This window comes from Pezoporus occidentalis, unplaced genomic scaffold (assembly GCF_034315485.1).
Source record: "Pezoporus occidentalis ecotype Australia unplaced genomic scaffold, CSIRO_AGI_Poc_V1 ctg92, whole genome shotgun sequence".
Classification (NCBI taxonomy): domain Eukaryota; kingdom Metazoa; phylum Chordata; class Aves; order Psittaciformes; family Psittacidae; genus Pezoporus; species Pezoporus occidentalis.
Genome location: NW_026916284.1, coordinates 2,298,671 through 2,320,561, shown reverse-complemented (window position 1 = coordinate 2,320,561; position 21,891 = coordinate 2,298,671). Strand labels below are relative to the sequence as shown.

The window sequence follows — 21,891 nt, the reverse complement described above, 5'->3', positions numbered from 1 at the left end:
TCACACCGCGTACCTGGCCACGTCGCTCTTGTCAAAGACAACTTTGGTCGCAAAGTAAATGGCTACGAGGCCGAAAGCAGCCGCTGAGGCCATGTAGGCCGTCACCGACTGTGTAAACTGGACGATGGAGCCCATGAGGAGGGAGGGGACGACCTGAGAGAGGAGGAAGGCGCTGTCCAGGATAGCCAGGTCCAGGCAGATCCCTCGGCCGGGGGCCACCGAGTCCGCTTCTCCCACCATCATCCTGAGGGAGACGTCGCAGGAGGAGCTGACGCACAGAGCCGAGCCGGCAGCCGGGGAGGAGGAGGAGGAGGAGAAGAGGCTCCCGGCGTGTCCGTTCTGGTAAGGCAGCTTCTGGCCTTTGGAGAAGGATTTCTTGTCCAAGCGACCTGCAGCTTCCTCCTCTTTGCTCCTGTACCTGTGCAGGAACACCTAGGGAAGGGAGGAGGCGCGTGAGGAGGGGCGGCCGGAGCCCAGCAGGCGAGGGGGGACCCCGCTCTTGGCCGTGCCTCGTGTGTGCTGCGTCAGGCTCCCAGGGTGCGAGAGCCCGCAGCGGGTCTGAGGCAGGATCCCCAGGTGAGAAGGGCTCCAGGAGCCACCCTCATGGTCCCCAGGCGCCAGCCCGGCTCTCCCCGCCTGCCGCAGGGCACGAAGCAGCCCTGGCTCACCGGGGGATGCGGCCAAGTGGGGCCTTGGTTGCGCTGGAGCCCAAAGGCAGCCCCGGTTCTGCCTGGGGACACCGCACTGAGCTTCCTCGGGTCACCTTCCTCTTGTCACCTCCTCAGCGGGTGGCAACGGGAGCCGGGCACTGGGCACAGCTCATCCCATCCTGAACCAGCTCATCCCACCCTGAACCAGCTCATCCCATCCTGAACCAGCTCATCCCATCCTGAACCAGCTCATCCCATCCTGAACCAGCTCATCCCATCCTGAACCAGCTCATCCCATCCTGAACCAGCTCATCCCATCCTAACCAGCTCATCCCATCCTGAACCAGCTCATCCCATCCTGCACCAGCTCATCCCATCCTGAACCAGCTCATCCCATCCTAACCAGCTCAGCTCATCCTGAACCAGCTCATCCCATCCTGAACCAGCTCATCCCACCCTGAACCAGCTCATCCCATCCTAACCAGCTCATCCCATCCTAACCAGCTCATCCCATCCTGAACCAGCTCATCCCATCCTGCACCAGCTCATCCCATCCTGCACCACCTCATCCCATCCTAACCAGCTCATCCCATCCTGAACCAGCTCATCCCATCCTGAACCAGCTCATCCCATCCTGAACCAGCTCATCCCATCCTAACCAGCTCATCCCATCCTGAACCAGCTCATCCCATCCTGAACCAGCTCATCCCATCCTGAACCAGCTCATCCCATCCTGAACCAGCTCATCCCATCCTAACCAGCTCATCCCATCCTGAACCAGCTCATCCCATCCTAACCAGCTCATCCCATCCTGAACCAGCTCATCCCATCCTGAACCAGCTCATCCCATCCTAACCAGCTCATCCCATCCTGAACCAGCTCATCCCATCCTAACCAGCTCATCCCATCCTGAACCAGCTCATCCCATCCTGAACCAGCTCATCCCATCCTAACCAGCTCATCCCATCCTGAACCAGCTCATCCCATCCTAACCAGCTCATCCCATCCTGAACCAGCTCATCCCATCCTGAACAGCTCATCCCATCTGAACCAGCTCATCCCATCCTGAACCAGCTCATCCCACCCTGAACCAGCTCATCCCATCCTGAACCAGCTCATCCCATCCTGAACCAGCTCATCCCACCCTGAACCAGCTCATCCCATCCTGCACCAGCTCATCCCATCCTGCACCAGCTCATCCCATCCTGAACCAGCTCATCCCATCCTGAACCAGCTCATCCCATCCTGAACCAGCTCATCCCATCCTGAACCAGCTCATCCCACCCTGAACCAGCTCACCCCACTCTGAACCAGCTCATCCCATCTGAACCAGCTCATCCCATCCTGAACCAGCTCATCCCATCTGAACCAGCTCATCCCATCCTGAACCAGCTCATCCCATCCTGAACCAGCTCATCCCACCCTGAACCAGCTCATCCCATCCTGCACCAGCTCATCCCATCCTGAACCAGCTCATCCCATCCTGAACCAGCTCATCCTGCAGGACAGGAGCCAAGGGCCAGTGCCCTCCCTGGGTGCACCCCAGAGCCGGAGAGGCCACTCCAGTGTGTTCAGACCTTCACACCAACAAAACGGCTCTCACGTGTGGCCAGGGCAGCCGGTGCAGGGAACCCGGGCCGTTCTGCATGAGCACCGGTCTGCACGGGGCAGAGCAGGTAAGCAAGGCCACGGAAGCCGCTCTCCACGCGGGGAGGATGAGCTAACAAAGCCAAAGGGGGACATGAGCTGCGAGGGGGAACGGCAGCTGGGGCACCCCAGCCCTGCCCCGGGGCGTCAGGCTCTGCTCGTGCTGCCCCAGGCCACGGCTGCGGACCCGCAGCACAAACAGCTTCAGATCCGATCACGGAACAGAAACCAGATGAGAACCTCACCACAGAGCAATCACCCTCCCCAGGCATCACCCGGGCTCTGCTCGGCTGCGCGCTGTACCCTTCAGCTCTCGAATTCACGACTTTTCGCTCCAGTGTGTCCATCCAGGACCGGCACTGATCTTCCGTGGAGCTGAAAACCCTCCCACATGCCTGCTGTTGCCATCACACTTCAAAGCAGCTCCAAACCCAGCACAGAAAGGGCATTGTGTGAGCCAAAGGAGGATGTCCCCCACGGCTCCAGCCCTTCCTATGCGACACTGATGTTCTCAAAAGCCTGCTCAGCTGCCCTCAAGGCTCAGGCCATGTTTTCTGGGTTTCTGTAATGATCCAGGCTGGGACTTCAGAGATACATGTTCTGGCAGGGGGGTGAATAGCCAGTGTGGAGAATTAACCTAAATCCAGAGCAAGTGACTTAAATCCATACTCACAGGAATGAGCTTAGTGGAAACTTCTGCTTTAAAATCACCCCTTGCAGCAGGGTACGAGCACAGGAGGCACAGGAGCCTCAATCAACAGCTTCATCTCAGGGAATCATGGAATGGGTTGGGTTGGAAAGGACCCATGGAAAGGATCATGCAGTTCCACCCCTTTGCCATGGGCAGGGGCACCCCACATGAGACCGTGTCCAACCTGGCCTTGAACACTGCCAGGGATGGACATTTACCATGTCTCTGGGGGACCCATTCCAGTGCCTCAGCACCCTCAAGGAAGAACTTTCTCTCCAACCTGAACTTTCCCTGTTTCAGTCTGAACCCATCACCCCTTGTCCTGTCACTACAGTCCCTGATGAAGAGTCCCTCCCCAGCATCCCTGTAGCCCCTTTCAGGCACTGGGAGCTGCTCTGAGGTCTCCACGCAGCTTCTCTTCTCCAGGCTGGACACCCCAATGTTCTCAGCCTGGCTCCATATGGGAGCTGCTCCCGCCCCTGCTCATCCTCGTGGCCTCCTCTGGCCTTGCTCCATGTCCGTTTTATGTGGGGGACACCAGAAGTGCCACAGTGCTGCAAGTGGGGACTCAGGAGTCTCCCCCGGAGCTGCTGGGCAGCGGTGGGAGCGAGGAGCGCAGCGGTGCCCAACCTCCTGCACAAGGGGGGAACGCCACCAGGCGCCTCCAGCAGGGCTTCAGTGCCTCCTCCTGCCCTGGATGAGGCTCAGTGGCCACGCTAAGGAGAGGCCATGCAGGAGAAGAGTGACTTACGCAGGCTGTGCAGGGCACGGAGCTCCAGCGGAGGTGGCCCTGAGGCTGCCGCCAGCGGTCCCGCACTGGGGGAGCAGCAGCAGCCACTGTGGGTGCCCCCTTCTGCTGCTTCACTTCAGGAGCAGGGGTGAAAGATGGGAGAAAACAAAGTAAAAAAGGGGAGGGAAGAGAGGGAGCAGGGAGGAGGGAATGAGGGGAGGCAAGCAGGAGGGAGCAGAGGTTTGAACAGGGAGAGAAAAGAGGAGGACAGAAATGGGGCAGATGGGGAATCCAAGGGCACTTTAGGATCTACCTCTCTGGGGTCTCCCTGCAGCCTGCTGCAAAGTGCTCGGGGAAGGAAGGAGGAACTTCCAAGGCAGGGCAAAAGAAACCAAACCCAGCTATACCCCACGTCTCGCTGCACTCGGTGTCCGAAGTTTCACCCCCTTTATTTCTCTTGGAGCGAGGGGAATAGGAAGAACCTCAGTTTTCACGGTACTGATCTTCGTGCTAGGGACAACAGCTGCAAAGCAGGGCCTCAAAGGGAGAAACCCGAGGATTTTAGCACATCTCGGAGCTGCAGATGTGACTTGGCTGCAGAATGCACACAGCTGGAGCTAACCTGCACCACTTTCCCTAACAGCATGCAGGACACAGGAACACAAGACATCCCTTTTGATACACCAACCCCAGCTCACTTCTTCCATCTTGCCCACTCCCCGCTTTTTAAACCTGCACAATGCCTGCTGTGAGCAGGGGATGCCTAAGGAAGGAGATGCCAAACTCTCATCAACTCCATTCCAGATGAATCTCCAGAGAAGACAGCCTGGAGACAAGAGGCCCATGTGGAAAACCTTTGCACACAGGCATGTGTTTCTCTCCCATGCACTGAACTGACTGGACCGGCTCCAAGAGGCTGGCCAGGCTGTCCTGGCGGCACCCTGCCCTCTGCTGCTGATCCCTACCTGTTTCTCATGGTGGTACAGCGATGCCAGCGTGTAGGGCAGGATCTGGAGGGCAGAGAAGGTGAAGCCTGTCAGAGCAGCCGAGATGGTGACCACGGTGATGCTCTGTGAGAGGCACATGACGGCGGCAGCGCCGGGGAAGAGCACCACGCTGCTCAGGTACACGGCGCGCGCCCCGAAGCGCGTCACCATCCGGTCCATGATTGTCGAGAAGAAGATGGATGTGATGCACTGCAGGAAGAGGCCCAAGCTGCCCATGCGGACCCCTGCAGGGAAGCGGAGGTGGTGAGAGTGCCCCCAGGCTTCACCAGCGCATCCCTGCCTTGCAGCAGCCACGCTGCAGCTCCCACCCTCCACCAGCAGCAAGGATTTCCCACACATGCTCCCGGGCACCCCAGTCGAACCAGAGGGGCAATGGGACATAGGAATCCAAACGGCGTCCTTGTCTTTGGAAGCTGTTTGCACCTTCCTACTCTTAAGCCAGCATCTGTCACCTGCCCATGAACCAGGATCTGTTGTTATCTGATGCCAAAACCAGCAACAGAATGAAAGGAACAAGCAGTTGTGCTTAAGCCAAGGTAAAGTATACAACATGCACTGAATGAGTGCAGCATCCGGTAGCAATCCGGACCTTACCCTTTGCAAAGCTCTATCAGATTTCAGGGAATTAAAACCATTAACTCTTTGGAGCAAGGATCATTACTCAACATATGTTCCTGTGACAGCCAGCACAATGGAGCCCTGACCTGCTGGGAGCTGTACAGTGCAAGTGTTAAATAATAATTAAGCTCCCTCTAAGTTAAACAGACACTCAGCACAAAGAGGCAGTGTACTGCAGAGCTCACAGAGGCAGCGAGTGGAAAAACCAGAGGGCAAGATGTACAGCTGGAGGAGGAAGAGGGCCAGGAAGGTGCCTCCAAGAATAAAAGACTTAGATCAGGGAGAGGAGAAGGGCCAGGAGCCAGTCAAGGCTCTGGCAGCACACAGCAGCCAACACGGGACAGCAGGCAACAGGAGCAGGCAGGTAACGTGCTGCAGTGAGTATCCCATGATGTGGACGTGGCAGCTACAGGCTCCAGTGGTGAGCGCTATCAGAAAGCACTGGAGAAAGGGGTGAGAACTGGGGAAGCTGCCTGAGGGCTCCCCAAAGAGCGACGTGAGATGGGAATCTCACAGCAGAACTTCTGCAAGGTTGTTGTGCATTACCAGCAGAGCTGAGCCCATCCCAGCTCCCACTGACCGCTCCTGTCCCAGGGAACCGATGCTGCAGCCTCAGAGCAGCTGCTTCACTTCTCACCTTCATCGTAGTGGCGCCTGGCATCCGTGCCTGGCTTGGCCCTGGGGACACCGTGGTACAGCCCTTCCCCAACAAAGTCTGTGTAGAACAGCATGAAAGTCATGAGTGCCATCCAGCTGCAGAGCTCGGCCACGAACAGGCGCCGGATGACCTTGGGGATGCGGCAGTAGAGGCTGTGAAGCCGCGGCACCAGCGTGCAGAGGTTCCTCAGCGCCTGCATCGTGTGCCTGGCCTGCAGGAGACACGAGCTCCTGGAGACGTGGCAAGAGCAGCAGGCAGGGGGTGAGGGCTTAGGGGGAGCATCCTTCAGTGCCGGGCCATCCAGAGCATCTGCCTGGGTGGCTGCCTCCTCTGTCACAAAGAGCGTGGCCAGCACACAGCCGAGGAAGATGATGGCAAGGAGGGTGAAGAGGCAGGTCTCCTGCCCTCCCAGGTACGGGGCCAGAAAGCTGCCACCCCAGTCTATGGCTGGAAGCAGGTAGCCAATGCAGCCCCCCAGGCTGATCATGAAGGCATACATGGAGAAGGCCTGGCGGCAGTTGTCTGGCTCCTGGAAGAGGTCTGAGAGCAGAGCCTCCAGGGGGGTGAAGCAGACCTGGCCGCAGAAGTCCAGTAAGCCGATGCCCAGGATGAGGAAGGCAATCTCCAGGGGACGAGGGTTGAGGGCAAACAGGCTGGCCAGGCTGCTGGCGTGTGGGATAACGAAGAGGCTGAGCAGGACTCCCAGGCAGAGCATCCAGATGAAAGGTCTCCTCCGGCCGTAGCTGCTGTGCCAGTGGTCACTGGCGGATCCTATCAGCGGGACAAAAACCAAGCCAAGGACAGGTCCTATCCCTGGAAAAGAAGAGGTGATGTTAACGTCTGGAGCACACTGCTCTGTTTGCACCGCAGAGAAATAGCCCAGGCGTTCCAGGAACTCAGCATGCTTCACTGGGACACAGCCCCCTCCTCCAGAAACAGGCTGCCCTCTGCTGTGCCCTCAGAGACAAGCCCTCATGCCTTTATTTGCCCTCCAGACCCAAAGGGAAAACAAGCACATCAAAGGTGAGAGAAAAGCTGCCTACCCAAAACCATGGTCATGAACTTCTCCTCCACTCCCACTTCCAGCAGCAGCGGAGGCACGTAGGTTATCCCTGCAGCCAGGCAGACCTCCAGGCCGAACGTCAGGGAGTTCACCAGCAGAAGCTGGGTCTTGCTGCTGTGGAAGAGCATGCTGAACCCGGCTGCCTGCCCCGAGCCGGCCCCGGCTGCCTGCCCCGAGCCGGCCCACAGCCCTAGTGCCAGCGAGCTGCTGTGCTCCGGCTGCGGCACAGCCAGGGATGCCCCACAGGCCAGGTCTGGAGCTTCCCTGCCTGCTCTGCTGCACGGATGCTGCCCCCCATCTTTAGCAAGGGGGAGTGAAGTGTCTTTTCCTCTTCCTCTTTGTGCAAGATGCGGCCCCAGCGATGCTGAGTCCAGGCGTGGGCAGGCACGGATCCCACTCCAGGCTTCCCCTTCTGCTCACATGCTGTGGTCTGTAAGGAGAGAGAGCTTGTTAGACACAGCGGGGTCCAGGGCAGGGGAAAGCGCTAAACCCAGGCACCGCAGAGACACGTCATGGCTGAAAGGGGCAGTCACCCAGGAGGGTGATGAGAGGACATCTGTGAGAGCAGCAGGATTGAGACACAACCACATCGGTGCTGGGCTCCTCTCCAAGGGCTTGTGACAAGTGTCAGCCATGGTTTGGGGAAATGCAACTCTGCCTTTGGGCTAAGGGAGGGCTGATGTCCAGCCTCATCTCAGAGAGGGGCAGCTGGAGCAGACAAACAAAGGACTTAGGGTCCCCTCTCCCAGTGAAATCAATTAGAAGCCCCTTCAAGGCTCAGGGCTGCAGTCACACAGGGTCATCCCCGGGGACCCACCCCACTGCCTAATGACAGGGCATCACCCGCACTGCTCCGCGGGCTCCCAGGGGAGCAGTTTCACCCAAACCCCATCTCCAGCCCGAGACAGGGCACAGGGAACAGATGGTGCCTCCATGGAGTTTCACAAACAAACCTGACCCACTTTAGCCTCATCTAACAGTGAACAGCAATTACCTTACTCATTAGGCTGAGTCATTTACTTGCCCTGTAACATGCTCCTTCTTTCCAGCCTTCTGCAGAGGGGAGAGGCCACCAGAGCAGGGCAGGGGCTAGGCAGCCTTAGCAAGAGTAAGCAGATGCCTCTTTGTAACCTGCTAGGACCCTGCCATGATGTCAGCCCCAGCAGCTAGTCCACCCAAGGGCTGTCTTGCTAAAAGCACCTACTGGTGTGTGGCTATGCCAGGGAAGGGAGGGTGGGTTAGCAAGACATGAAGCTCCTTCACAGCCACTGATTCAACAGTAAACCAAACTGCTGCCTAGTTCCCAGGATTCACGATCCCACTTTGCACAGAAGCTTCAGCCTCCTGTGCCTCCCCGGTGCTTTGCGTCGAGGAGGCTGAACGCAGATGGAAAAGAGGTGAGAATCCAGTTGTGCAGCCTGGTGCCCCTCCAAGTTCTTTGCTTTCATTACAGGGGAGAGGAATGGGAACAGGGAACATCCCCAGCACTCCCCTTCCTCCTCAGCAGTGGCTGAACCAGCGGTGCTGGACCACAGCCGTGCCACAGCTACACTGGGCAGAGAGAAAACCCCATGTGAACACCAAACGCGGTGCCAGTGAGCGTTCCCTAACCTCACAGGTGCATTTGATGCCATCACGGCACAAGTGAGCAGACAGGTACAGCTGGGACAGCTTCTGCAGTCTTTTCCTTCCCCTCTTCAAATAAGCCCCATGGAGATGAGTGGGTGAGGATGTGTGGTGATGAGGTTCCCACAGAGGTGCAAGCATCACTCCCTGCCTCTTGCTGCTGCAGAGGGGAGGCACCTCCTGAGCTCAGGAGCTGATGGGCTGCCAATGACACGCAAAAAGGACTGATGATTTTCCTTCCTATCTCTCAGGTAGCCCCCTCCCAACAGCTTAGACCCCAACTGGCACAACAGATACCTCCTTTTAACAAGCGTGAGCATTCAAGTGACTTGCCCAAGGTCAAACAGCAAGGGAAGGCAGGTGGGAACAGAACAGCTTTCCTTTCATCACCAGACATGGCTTCAAAGGCGTGCTTGGAGGCCCCAGACATGCTCAGCCTTACTTCAGATGCGCTCTATCTGCAAGGGCTGGGGACAGCAAACACCGTCCTCAGATGTGGGCCACACACAGGATGCTCAGCCCTGTTCACGGGTGATGGGTCCCCAGCCGGCTGACAGCCCTGGGATGGAAATTCAAGCTCCAGCAGCACAAGCCTTGGTGCTGTTGGCTAAAGGGAGCAGACTCCCAAGCCAGAATGAACCGAGTCACCATCGCTCTAAGATAGACCTGCGAGGGAGGTGTAATGTCCACTGACTGCTGCAGCCCAGGCTTGAGGGGGCTTATCCCTCCTTATCCCAAGGTAAACTCCAAACACTCAATAGATGTCTTACACACACAGAGAGGATTTCTTATCAGTAGGGAAGACAAGACCTGTCTCTTCCGCCTCCACACCCTCACAGGGCTTTAAGGACCAAAGAAATCCCTATGATCCAGAAGCAATACTCACGCACAGTCAGAGAGGAGAAGCTGCCACCAGCAACCAAACTGCAGCTCCAGGTGAGCCCTTTCCTGTTTAAACTGCATTTGGTGCCAATCGCCATCAACGCCTCGCTTTTCACTTTGTTCCCAGCACGCAGGAGATGCATTGGCTCGGCTGGGCAGAAACACCAGGGCAGGCCAGGGAGGACGGGGGCAGAGGGATGGGAGGGGAAGGCTCGGGAGGCGCTGCAGGGAGGAAGGCAGAGGCCGGGACTCACCTCCTGCAGGCAGCGCGGTCAGAGGTGGTCCCCGGCTCGCCGAGCTGCTCCCCCGGGTCCCGCAGCTGAAGCGGCCGGGCGCAGAGCTGGAAGCCGCGGCAGGTACACGCAGGGTTTGGTTCCAGGGCCCTCCCTGCCGGGGTGTGAGCAGCACCGCGGCCCCGCCTGCACTGGGCAAACACAGGCACCAGCGCGGCGATGTCGCTGCGCCGGAGCGCGGCCCCGGCAGCAGCTCGCGGAGGGGCTGGGGCTGCACGGGCCGGGGTAGGGCACGGACCGGGGCTTGCTGGTTAAAGATGGGACGTTCCCTGCAGCTTTGCCTCTAAGAGCCCCAGCAGCCAGCCCAAAGACTTCGTTTAAACCCCCCCTCTCTTCCAAGAGTCCTCTGGCAGGCTCTGGGCTGGTTTGGTTCTGGAGCTCTATGAGCTTTGGATGTGGAAGGAGTCAGTCACCGCGTCCCAGGGAGTTCCTGGTCTAACAGCAGCATTTACACCTCACACACAAGGGAGCTGCCCACAGCCCGGTGGGATTTGGCATCTTGTGATGGGGAGGCCCTTTCACAGTCAGACAGGTCCAAAAGCTGCAGGACAAGAACTTCCCCCGGCCTCAGTTTCCCCCAGCTTCTACACTAGGGACAACACAGAGCACAGTGCCAAGCCCCTTGCCTCGGATCCTCCCCCAAAGGGACACAGAGCCCTCCTGTGAAGGGCTCCTGCACACAGAGCAGAAGGGAGCCACATGGGGGGCTCCTTCACAGCTGCTCCCCGAGCTGTCGTGCCACAGGGACATCGCCTGCTGCTGAGCTGATGATGCCTTCCCCTGCTCTTCCTCTCTCCGTCCCCGAGGGAAGGTAAAGCATCTTTAAACACCTCGGTTTGAAACGTGAAAACCAACCTTTTCCTGCCCTTCCTCTGCAGAGAAACAACAGATCAACGCCGAGAGGCTGGTTCAGCTGGCAGCAGGTAGGAGGCGGGTCCTGGGGCAGGAGCAAAGCAGCAGGATGCGGACAAAGGCAGAGAGAGGAGACCAGAGGAGAGGGCTCTGCTCCCCACCTGCACACAGGAGCCTCTCCAGCAAGGGCAGCCACAGCAGAAAGCCCCGCACCTCCTGCAGCCCCGGCACGTCCCGCTCCTCCGCTCTCGCCCACTGCGGCAGCCGGGAGGGCAGGAGGAAGCAGGCAGCGTGCCCCTGCAGAGCACAGCTCACCCCGCAGCGCTGGCAGGGAGCAAGAAGGGGTGAAACCAGGGACAGGCGCTTCCCAGAGCCCGTTCCTCAAAAGGCAGAGCAGCACCAGGCCGGAGTCACGCGTTTCCCCTGCTCGCATGCTGCAGAGGCCGCTGTGGCAAACATCTCCCTGCAGGGCCGGGGCGCAGCGGGCTCCACATGAGGAACCCCAGGATGTGCACATGAGAAGAGCAGCAGCGAGGGCACAGCCACGCACTGGAGCCAGCACGGAGCGTCCTGGAGGTGTGAGCGGGACGGACTCGCTCACACAGCAGCACCGGCACAAGCTCACCTCCCGTTTCCCTCCCGCCGGTGCAGACGTGGCTCTGAGCACCCCCGTGAGCAGACCCTGGGGCTCATCTTTCACTTCCAGAAGAAACCAACGCGGAATCCCTGCAGAAAGAGGACTATGTGCACTGATGGATGTGCACAAGCATGGCTGGAAGCAGTCTCGCCTCCTCCCTCCCATCTTTCCAATGGATCTTACAAGTAACCACCTCCAGACAGTGCTTAGACTGAAGACTGAGGGATGTGGCAGAGAAAACCTCATTTGTTCCTCAGAGGAATCCATATCCTGATACTCCATAATCCTTCCAGTCTCTCACGTGGATGCAGAAGGGACAGGAGGTGTTATAAATGTGGTAGCAGCCCCTCTGATGTATGACAGTTGTGCACCTACCCCATGGTTCAAACAGCCACAGTAATGATCACACAGCAGAGGACTGGATTCATCAGCTATCTGTGACCTGTCAGGGCTCTGCAATAACCTGAGCCCTGTCTTACGAGGAAGAAATGACCCCACAAAAGCCTTTTCCTTAGCAAAAAAAGGAAAAGCCTTGGCTTTTTGAAGGAGCTGGTCCTGGGCAGTGCAGGAGATGGTGGGGATGTGGAGGGCTCCTGCCCAGCGCTTCCCAGGTGATACAGACCCACGTCACCACAGGCTGGGTGCAGAAGCCTATTCCCCCTCTGGCAGCAGAGGGAAGGGAGGGCCAAGGGTATTGCCAGCCTTTGGCTTTCCATTCATAACCACAACAGTCCGTTTCCAACCTTGCAAGGGGCTCTTTCTGAGTGTTATTAATCCCCTGCTCCCTGGAAGCCCTTTGGAAGAAAGGGTAGGAGAGAGCACAAGAGCAAGCGCTTAGGGAAGGGCTGTTCATCCAGTGCCAGATCCTTTCACAGCTATCAGTGCCCATTCACTGCAGCTGAATGGGAAATACACCATGGAGAATAGCTCTGGCAGGCCCGGCGGGATGAAATGGAGCCCTCACCTGACCTCTCCTGACCCTCTCCCCTTCCCCCTCCCTTCCCAAATCTCCTTGACCCCATTCCCAGTGTGGGGAGAGGGGAGTGCTCATTAAGCAGGGGTGGGAGAAGGGCGCTTGAGTCCCTCTGAATTAACTCCGCACTTCCTTTGAGCTCCATTCTACGAGCTCGGCTTAGGGGAAGAACAGCAGCAGCGGGTGGAAATGCCCTGGATGGGAACAAGGAAGACCCAGTCTGGTTCAAAGGGATGCAGTTGACTTGGGCAGGACCAGGGGTGGGTTCTTTCCTGCCACGCTGCAATGTTTCACTGCAGCACCTTCAATGCCACCATCAGCCTTGGAGGCTGAGCAGTCACCACCATGAGCAGGGCTCGTTCCCAAGCCCAGGAGAGCTGGTTCCCATCTGCACAAGCTTTGGGAAGCATTAGTTCCAGGTTCCTTCAGCTAAAGGTGTGGCTGTGAGGGCAAGAGGCTGTTGAGAGTTTTCTGTGGTTTTTGGCTGCCTTAGCTCTGGTGTCAGCCTGATGGACCAGCAGCAAAGAGGGGGCAGCTCTAGCCCCTGCTCCTCACCTTGGGGGCACAAACAGGAATCTGTCTCTTTGCTGCCAAGGGGAATGGCTTTAACCTGCCCGAGGGGAGGCTGAGATGAGCTCTTAGGCAGAAGCTCTTCCCTGTGAGGGTGCTGAGGCGCTGGCACAGGGTGCCCAGAGAAGCTGTGGCTGCCCCATCCCTGGCAGTGCTCAAGGCCAGGTGGGACACAGGGGCTTGGAGCAAGCTGCTCCAGTGGAAGGGGTCCCTGCCCGTGGCAGGGGTTGGAGCTGGAGGAGCTTTAAGGTCCCTTCAACCCAACCCATTCCCCAAGTCTCTGAACGGGGCTGCTCGTGCCTGCCACACAAAGGGGCGGTCTCGCAGTGTTTCACCTCCTCAGGACTGGCACAAGATCCCCAAAGCAAACAGAAGCCTCACGCACTCCCAGCCACACACAACGCAACCAAGGCAGCAGCACTTGCAGCTTCTGCTCTCAAGGGCCTCACTTCTGGTCACCCTTTCCCGTGCCAGCATCAGGTCTGCTACAACCAGCTCTGGACAGGCTTGGCTGCCTCTCCAGCAGAGCTCTGCTTGGCTCCTGCACGCCCCAGGCTTCTGCTTTCATTCATGAGAGGAGCCCCTGCTTTGGAGCAGGAGGGGAGGTGAGACACGGTCTGGTCCTGCTTTTCACTTGAGCTCATTTGGGCTTGAGCCCGTCACCGTGGCATTCGGGCTGCTCAAGCCTTGAGCCCACCGCCCGGTGCTTGGGCTGAGCCACCCTCTTCCCCCGCCTCCTCCTGTTCTTAGTTTTAGCAGAAGAATACAAATGTAAATTGAAGTGGAAAGGGGGAAACCCCCTCAGTGCCCCCTCTGCAGCGAGCTCATGGGCACAGATTCCATCCCCACGGCCAGGTCTGTATTTACGTGGCAGTGTGTAACCCCCCCCGCTGAGCTGCCTTTTCTCTGCCCGAGCCCGGGGGCTCCTGCACCGCGTCCACTCCAACGGGCCCACAAAGGGGATTAGGGAGAGCCCGCAGAGTAAATCCATCCCATTAGCCCTTGCTGGCGCTGCTGTCCTCTTGGCGAGGGGGGGAGAGCCCTCCAAAGGCTTTTAGAGGCGCTGAAATTACACTTGAGCCTGAAACACTCCACCCAGCCCTGCAGCCCCCAACAATGGGCTGGTTGTAAAGGGAATAGCGGGAGCAGGGGAAAAAGAGCTGGATGCTGCTAAAAAGGGCAGCGGCCTCCCCACGGCTGAAACACCGAGAGGTGGCTCAGACCCCCCCATTACATCCATCCACGCGTGCTCCCTGCAGAGCCAGGCCCTGGGATGTGTTCCATAGACTCAGGGAATGGGTTGGGTTGAAGGGACCTTAAGGCTCCTCCAGCTCCAACCCCTGCCACGGGCAGGGATCCCTTCCACTGGAGCAGCTTGCTCCAAGCCCCTGTGTCCAACCTGGCCTTGAGCACTGCCAGGGATGGGGCAGCCACAGCTTCTCTGGGCACCCTGTGCCAGCACCTCAGCACCCTCACAGGGAGGAGCTGAGCACTCACAACAGTGACAGAAGCTGTTAAATCCCTAGAGCTGAGCAGAAGAACGATTTCCCCATTTGGTAGAAGAGGTGGGAGCTGCTTCAGTGCTCACAGGACTGGGAAAACGGGAAGTGAAACTGGACCTTCTTGTTTCCCACACACCACTGCTGTGTAACGGCACATCTGAGTCCTCAGCAAGCTAAGGCCATACTTGGGCTTCTCCTCCTCCAGCACACTGCAGCTCCAAGGCAGCTCTAGGAGCTCTACCCCACGATGGAGCTTCCTCATTCCTGGTTTATCTGGGAAGCTGTGGCAGTCATGGGGCCAGCTGAGACTCCAGATCAGCATCAATTCAGATGTTATAAAGTAGGAGTGAGGGCTCTGATAGCGCAGTGGGAGCTGCTGGCTCCCAACACCGAGTCTCACCTCTCTCTGGCAGCAGTCGTGTTTGCCAAGGTCTCTGCAGAGGAAAGAGGGAGAAGCCAAACCCCACACGTGGCAGTCGTGGAACCGCGTTAGAAAAGCCCTTTCCCAGGGTTCATCCGGCCCAGACTCAGGCAGTCCCTTTGGCTTCAAGGTTTAGGAGCGTGACCTCATGCTCTTCCCCAAAGGCTGTACTTTGGGTCCCGGACACACACCGAAGCAATGGGCTCTTTTGTAATGCCATGGCGGTCAGGCCGTTTCTTCATGGTCATTTTCTGCTCTGCAAGCCCGCTTGTGTCGCTGCCGGCGCGGTCTGATGCTGACATCTCTCTGAGCGAGGCCTCTGACCTCCAGTGGCAGGTTGGGGGTTTCTCCCGCTCCGTTTTCTGCCTCCCAGATGAGGTCATGGCTTTGACGGAGACAAACAAAGAGCCTTTGCAGCGCGAGGACCAGCCCCAGGCCAGGCGTGAGGACAGAGCCCCACCGCTCGCATCAGAGCCCGCGGGCAGGAGCCCACAGCCCTCCTGGGCATGGCTGGGATGCTCTGGGAAGAGATGCTGCGGCTGCTGCCTCCGGAGCGGGGATGGATGTGGGACAGGGGAAGGGAATAAAGCAAAACTCACAGCGCCTTGGACTCCTGCTCCACCTCCCGCAGCCAGCGCGGGGCTCTGCGCCAGTGTGAGCCACTGCCAGGGAGGCATCTGCTGCCACACCAGCGCCCGCTGCCAAGGGACGGGAGAGGAGCACGAGTGCATTGGCAGAGCAGGGCTCCTGAGGGTGCTCTGAGGTCAAAGACCACTGTCAGAGTCCTGAGCACTCGTCACAACAACACCGTTATGTGCCCACGGTAGCAAAACCTGCGCAAGCTCCGACTCCTGCCCGCAGCAAGTGACTTCCCTGTGCTCATGAGGGCCCCCCCATCACTGCTGGAGCTGAGTCTTCTCATCACACCAGGCCAGTCATGAGGCTGGCTCCGAAAACAGGAGATTCTACGATTTCCCTTCTGCCCGACCTTGTCTGGGTAATTGCAAAGCCAAGGAGCAATCAGACTCTAGTGTTTCAAACATGTTTCACTGGAAGGTCTTTATGGGAAACTTAAAGCCTTTTCCTCTCCCCATTCTACCAGCTTCACGTGTTACAGGCCCTGAGCATGCCAGGACTTTACATTAAGCTGCAGCCACTCTCACAAACCCCACAGCAGCATCCAGCATCTCTGGGGGAGAGATTGCCACTGGTCAACAGCCAAGGCTCAAAGCTGCCCTTTCCCCAGGAGGGGGATGCAGCCGCTGTCCCTCCTTGGGAACAGGAACCTGACTCCTGGTTTGAACCTGGAAAGGATCTGTCCCAAATCGTGAGCTTTTCAGTACCGAAGCATGGGGTTCAAGTTCAAAGACCGCTCACTGAAAACCTCTGCTGGAAGAGCAGAGGGTAAAAGGCAGTTTGTGCATTTCAGACTGGAGCAGAGGCAGGATTTCCCTCCACACTGGGCTCTCTCTTGCCTCTATTGACTGGAGTAAAGTTCAGTGAGCTCCAAATGAAGCAGAAAGACCTTGGCTATATCACAGCACGCTCCAGGCTGCCTCGGGCAAGCAGCCAGGGCGCCTCGGGCCAGCACAGCGCTGGCTCTGCCCAGAGGGAGCCGGGGAAGGGCTGATCCCCAGCACGGTGCTGGGCCACTCTGCCTGTGCATCAGCCCCAGGCACGGCAGCAGAGCCGAAAGGCTCAGGCACTGCCATCAGCGCTGGCCGCAGGCAGTGATGAATGGGGCAGCCCAACTGCAGACTGTTCCCAGGGATCCCAGATGAAAGGGGCCCTGTGGGATCATCTTCCCCCGGCGGCTGGGGGCTGCCCCCAACAGCCCATCTCCAGTGCTTTGTCCAGGCCGGAGGGATGGATCTGGAGCACTGAGGTTGAAGGAACTTGCCCTGAAACAATATCCAGGGGCTGAGATTTCATGGCTGCGAAGCGCCCGTCCTCCTTCCCTCCCCCTGCAGCTCTTCCCTGTGTAATTCCACACTTCTCCCGGTCAGACCCCTCTCCAGACTGCACCCAGCCGCTCTCCTGGACCCACCACCCCTCCCGGCCGGCCTTGGCTGTAGCACAGCAGCCTTTTGTTGTAGCACTGCTCCAGCTGCTCCCACCGCCCCGCACACACAGGAGCTGTTTGTCAGAACCCTTCCCAAATCCACCTCTGGAGTCCAACAGCAACAGTGCCCGCACAAAGCCCTCCCCTGTCACACCACCAGCGGTACCTGGTACCCAGACTGAAGCCACTGGCATCTCCTTGTTCCTTTGTGCTCCATCTCTTTGTGTTTAGGAGCTGCTCTCACCACAGACCTAGGAGGAAGCTCCCTGTGGGAGCAGAACAATCCTCCATTCTCTTGGCACAGCAATAAGCAACGGGAACGTTTTCCAGAAGCCAGCCCATGGTAACACAGTGATAACCACAGCACTAACAGAGGATGCTCAGCACCAACAGAGGCAGCTCAGGGCTTGCAGAGCACCAAAATGCTTTGGGCACCCTGCCTCCAAACAGAAGATCCCAACAGAAGTGGCACTACAAGGCCTGGGAGCAGCAGAACATCCTGGATCAGCAGCAGACGCTGCTCTTCGCTCCCAGGCAGAGCACTGCTGATGGGATAGGCACAAAAGCACCAGGAGAGAACTCCTGTGCAGGCTCCAGAGCAAGGTAAAGGCTTTTGGTCTGTGTGCAGAGAGGTCAGAGAACACAATGAGCACACACACCCCTGCAAAGCTAACCAAGGAACCAGCTCTGCTCTGTTGCTTCCAGAAGCAGGCAGCGGGGGGGAGATGGCAGAGTAGTGTTAGATGTGGGGCTGATCTTTGCAGGTCATATCCCAGCAGGAATTGCTCCTCATGTTCAGTACAGAAAGCCTGATCCACAGATTTCACTGCATGCACCATTTCACGGGAAGCCCTAGCCCATAAATCTGAAGCAAGAGTCAGATGTTATCCACAACTCTGTACGCACAATCCCTGGAGCTGGCTCCAGCCTGCTCTGCAAGAACATTGACATCTTGTGGGTGCTGACAGCTCGCACGGACTTCACTGCACTCATTCTCTTTGCCTTTGCCCCGACGTCCCGGCTCCTGGAGACAAACCACCCCAGAGAACTCCAGCTTCCAACAACGTCAAGGTGGGAAAATCCCTGCTCCCTTGGTTGAAGAACCCAGCCCTCACAGCCCCAAGCAGTGCCCATCAGTGGTTCTTTTTGTCAAACAAACCTTATTTTGCCAAGGGCCATCCTTGCACCTTCTGAGTATTCCCAACCTGGCACCTAGGAGACTTCCCCTGGGAGTTCACGCCGCTCAAACAAGGCTTCCCTGGCTGCAAGGCAGGGCCAGGTCCTCCAGATCTGGACTAGCAGCACGCACAGTAAAGGAAAAGCCACAGAGCCCCCCGTGAAGCACCTGCTTGTTGCTGTGTGTGTTCCAGCCACCCTCCGGCACCGAGACAAAGAAGCCATTGGGGCCACATTCCTCCATCCCAGTTATTTTGCCAGACAATATTCCCAGGGCTCTGTTTCTCCTCTTCTGCAGGCTGGCAAAACCTTAAATTAATATTTGGGAACTGCACGAGGAACTGACGTTTTAGGGTGTGAAAACAAGGAGGAAGGGCCCCAGCGTGAGGACCTCCAAGGAGCAGCATGTGTACCCATCATCATAACGAGATGGGGACTGTGGCTCCCCTGGGCTGATTTCTGAGCAAGCACCCCAGGAGCAGAGCTGGTGGCCACATCAGCACCTTCTACAGCTCTGCCATGCCAGATCACGCTCAGGGTCCTACCACAGCACAAGAACAGGTTTTGAGGGACGCATGGATTCCGTCAGCCTCAGATACAACACAAGCACCAGGACACAGAAATGCAAAGCTAACCCTGCGCTGTGCTCGCTTCCTAGCCTTTGGTTCGTGCTGAGCGCCAGCCTGCCTTCATGCTGGGCAGCTTCATGCTTACAGGCGGTCTATGAGCACACACATTGCTTGACTGCCTTGCAGAGGCTGCTTTGTTTCCCCCTGTTTTCTAGGGGCAAGGATCCCTCCATGAGCAGCTGTGTTCCTGCCTTCGCTGAGCCCTGGGGCTCCTGCTTTCACATGGGGATGTGATGTTGGATATGAAGCATTCAGAAACCAAGTCAACACTGAAAATAGCTGAGAGCAGCTCACAAGCTTCTCACGGGTTCAAACAGGGAAGTTCAGGTTGGAGATAAGGCAGAAGCTCTTCCCTGCGAGGGTGCTGAGGTGCTGGCACAGGGTGCCCAGAGAAGCTGTGGCTGCCCCATCCCTGGCAGTGTTCAAGGCTCCTTGGTTTCTGCATGTCCCCTGTGTACCCTCTGCTGCCTACTTCTATTGAGGTACAAGGCTCCACAGCTACTGTTCGCTGGTCCCCACACCATGGCCCCGCTCTCTGCCACCCTTTGCTTCTGCTCCCTTATAGCCTTGAATACATGAAAAACTCCACAGCTTTCACCCTATGGGTCAAGTGTTTTCCCTTGATGTTGCCTTAGCCAAGATAAGGTCATAACAACAATCACATTAAGGAAAACCCCAATCAACTGCCAAAACAAGACACTCCTCGGATGAAGGGCTCCAGCATAGGGAAAGGTGAAGGATAAACAGAGGTTACTCACACTGCTTATAGCTCATCTGAAAGCTCTGCAACCCCACTGTGACACAAGTGGTATAAACCTTTAGAGGTTGCAGGTTTTGCCCTGTCACTTCATCACGCAATGCATCTGATGCTTTTCAGACCAGCCCTGTGATTTCAGCATCTCACGCTATGGATGCAGCATTAAAAAGCTGACTTCACAAAGATGCTGCCTGCAGAGCTTGTCCCGAGGACACTGTGCTGCATTATATTAGAGTTATGATCATCTTGGAGCCTGCAAGATGCTCACAGGTAACATTACTGTTACCTCCAGGCAGCTTCTACCCAAAGCCACGTGGCTTGGGCCTTCTGGCAGCAGCTCAGTGTTGGGAAACACCCTGAGGTTCAGGTGCTTCAACTGGAAGCTCTTCAAGAGGACAAGACACTCACAGAGGACACCGCACAGGCAAGCAGCTGTAGGGGCAGACACCCACCAGCAGACAGCACAGGAAAAATCCACCTACACTGCACCTAAAATCCACCTAAATTTCCGACTGAATCCCAAGATTGGCTTATGGCCCTGAAATACAGGGATTTACATCCCTTGTAAAGCTCTCAGTTACTTGGCTGTTAACTCCGGAGTTTCTAGCTATCCATATCCGATTTCTAAGCCTCTTTTCAAATCCCACACCCAGAAGCTTCCACGGGGTTTTGGAGGAATAAGTTCCAGAGTTTAAGGCACTGCCAGGAATCCCAGCACGGGGCTGGCAATTCGCGGCTCCACCAGCACTCCCCACGGAGTGCAAGGGTGGTAGCAGGTATGGATGAGGGGAAAAAGCCCAGGTAGCATCACACATGAAAAAGGGAAAGAAAATTGCTGGTGGGTGAACAATAGAAAGTGTTTCAAGGCTGGTGCATGTTTCTCAGGAGCACCTGCATGACTCCAAGCCCGGCTCATTTGGGTGCTTTTGAAGTCCTTCCTCATGCTCTGTTTCTATGCATTTCCAGTCACTCTCATGTTACACGTGCAGACACTGCGCTCTTGAACTCACATCCAGAACCAGACCAGTGCCAGGAGGGGACATGGTTTGAGCCTGGCCAGTTGCTCTGCGCTGCCCATGGGCCTGACAGATCAAGATGAGGACCAGGAAAACTTCCTGACACATTTCCCTTCCAACTTCTAGCTTCCTTTAAAACACCAGCATGAAAACCAAGCGCCTTGCCGAGCCTGGCCATCACCACTATTCGTTTATTCTAGCGCTTTTCCCTGCCTCCTGCAGCCGTCAGCTGCGGGATGACAAATTAGCCTTTCAGTTTATGTTTATCATAAACAGGCATTTGCCCACCACAGTCTCCAGCGATGACACAGGCGGGAACCTACGGACCGTCCACGTTATAACACGCAGGTACCACTTTTAAGACAACAGCCTCCTGCAGCAGCCGAAGGGGAGAGACGCATTAACCTGGCGGCAAACCTAAGCGGAGCCCGCAGGTAGGTGCGGTGAACACTTCCCGATGCCAAGCACGGGCTTCCTTCGACCGCACGGACCCACTGACCTGTCCCTGCGAGCCCACGCTCACATCGCGCTGCCGGAGCCCTGCTCCTGCTCCGCCGTCTTGAGCACGAACTTGGACCCGGCGGACGCGTCTGTAACAATGCAAAGCAGAGGAAGCCCTCACGCCGCGCCCACCGCGCGTTAACTCGGGCTGGGGAGCCCGGCGGGGCTCAGCCCTACCTGCGGGCGCGTCCCGGGGCGCGGCGGCTCCGCGGGAGCATCCGCGGGACCAGGGCAGCCGCCTCGCCCCGGCCGAGCCGCGCTCCCTTCCCGGCTGCAAGCGCTGCGCGGGGGGCAGCCCCATCCCCATCCCCATCCCCATCCCCATCCCCATCCCCATCCCCATCCCCATCCCCATCCCCATCCCCATCCCCATCCCCATCCCCATCCCCATCCCCGGCCCTACCTCGGCGGCGGCTGCCGAGGCTCTCCCGGCCCCGCTGCGGCGCCCGCGCCTCCGGTTAAATGGGCAGGTTCGGGCCCGGCAGGGAGCATGCGCTGGCCCTGCCGCCCCCCCGCCGTGGGGCAGCCCCACTGCACCCCCCCCCTGCCCCGAGCGGTTGGAGCGGGGCTGGAGCTGGGGGGACCCCGCGTCCCCCCCGCCGCCCTTCAGCGCCAGTAGCGGGCTCTTCAGCCCAGCCTTCCCCTTTCCGCCCTCCCTCCTTCCCGCTGGAGCACCCGCAAGGATGAGTCCTTTTCTTGCTCTCTTCGGGCTTGACTAATGTGTTAATTACCGGTAATTGCTCGTTGTATGCAAATGGGCTGCCGAGCTCTGGGAAGCTTCTGACCTGCCCCTGGGCATCCTTCGTGGGAGACGAAACCACATGCGTGCGTGTGAGAGGCACGGTGTGCGTGCTCATACAGGCAGCTCCAGCTGTCAGCCCGGTATCGAACTTGTCCACAATTGTGACTGCAGGAGTGAATGCTCCCATT

At 57.8% G+C, this 21,891-nt stretch overlaps 1 protein-coding gene across 5 annotated transcripts; it reads right to left on the bottom strand.

Annotated features, from left to right (window-relative positions):
- On the bottom strand, positions 1-21,411 carry SLC45A3 (solute carrier family 45 member 3). Of its 5 annotated transcripts, none has more exons than XM_062605689.1 (5): positions 21,365-21,411; positions 7,045-7,494; positions 5,981-6,814; positions 4,684-4,949; positions 1-432 (listed from the first exon to the last, which is right to left on the bottom strand). In XM_062605689.1, exons 2-5 carry the CDS (start codon positions 7,190-7,192, stop codon positions 1-3), a joined length of 1,680 nt encoding a protein of 559 aa, XP_062461673.1. In that variant the 5' UTR covers positions 7,193-7,494; positions 21,365-21,411. The 5 variants fall into 5 exon arrangements, with proteins under 5 accessions (XP_062461673.1, XP_062461668.1, XP_062461672.1 ...); XM_062605684.1 differs by lacking the exon at positions 21,365-21,411 and adding an exon at positions 20,960-21,087; XM_062605688.1 differs by lacking the exon at positions 21,365-21,411 and adding an exon at positions 11,343-11,406.
- Between the last annotated feature and the right edge of the window lie 480 nt (positions 21,412-21,891).

Bases quoted from the DNA above. Each gene is read 5' to 3' on its own strand.
- SLC45A3 (XM_062605689.1), bottom strand. From the start codon at position 7,192: ATGCTCTTCCACAGCAGCAAGACCCAGCTTCTGCTGGTGAACTCCCTG. The intron at 6,815-7,044 runs GTAGGCAGCTTT...CTTCTTTTCCAG, and splicing joins GTTCATGACCATGGTTTTGG to GGATAGGACCTGTCCTTGGC. The intron at 4,950-5,980 runs GTGAGAAGTGAA...GCTTCCCTGCAG, and splicing joins CAGGCGCCACTACGATGAAG to GGGTCCGCATGGGCAGCTTG.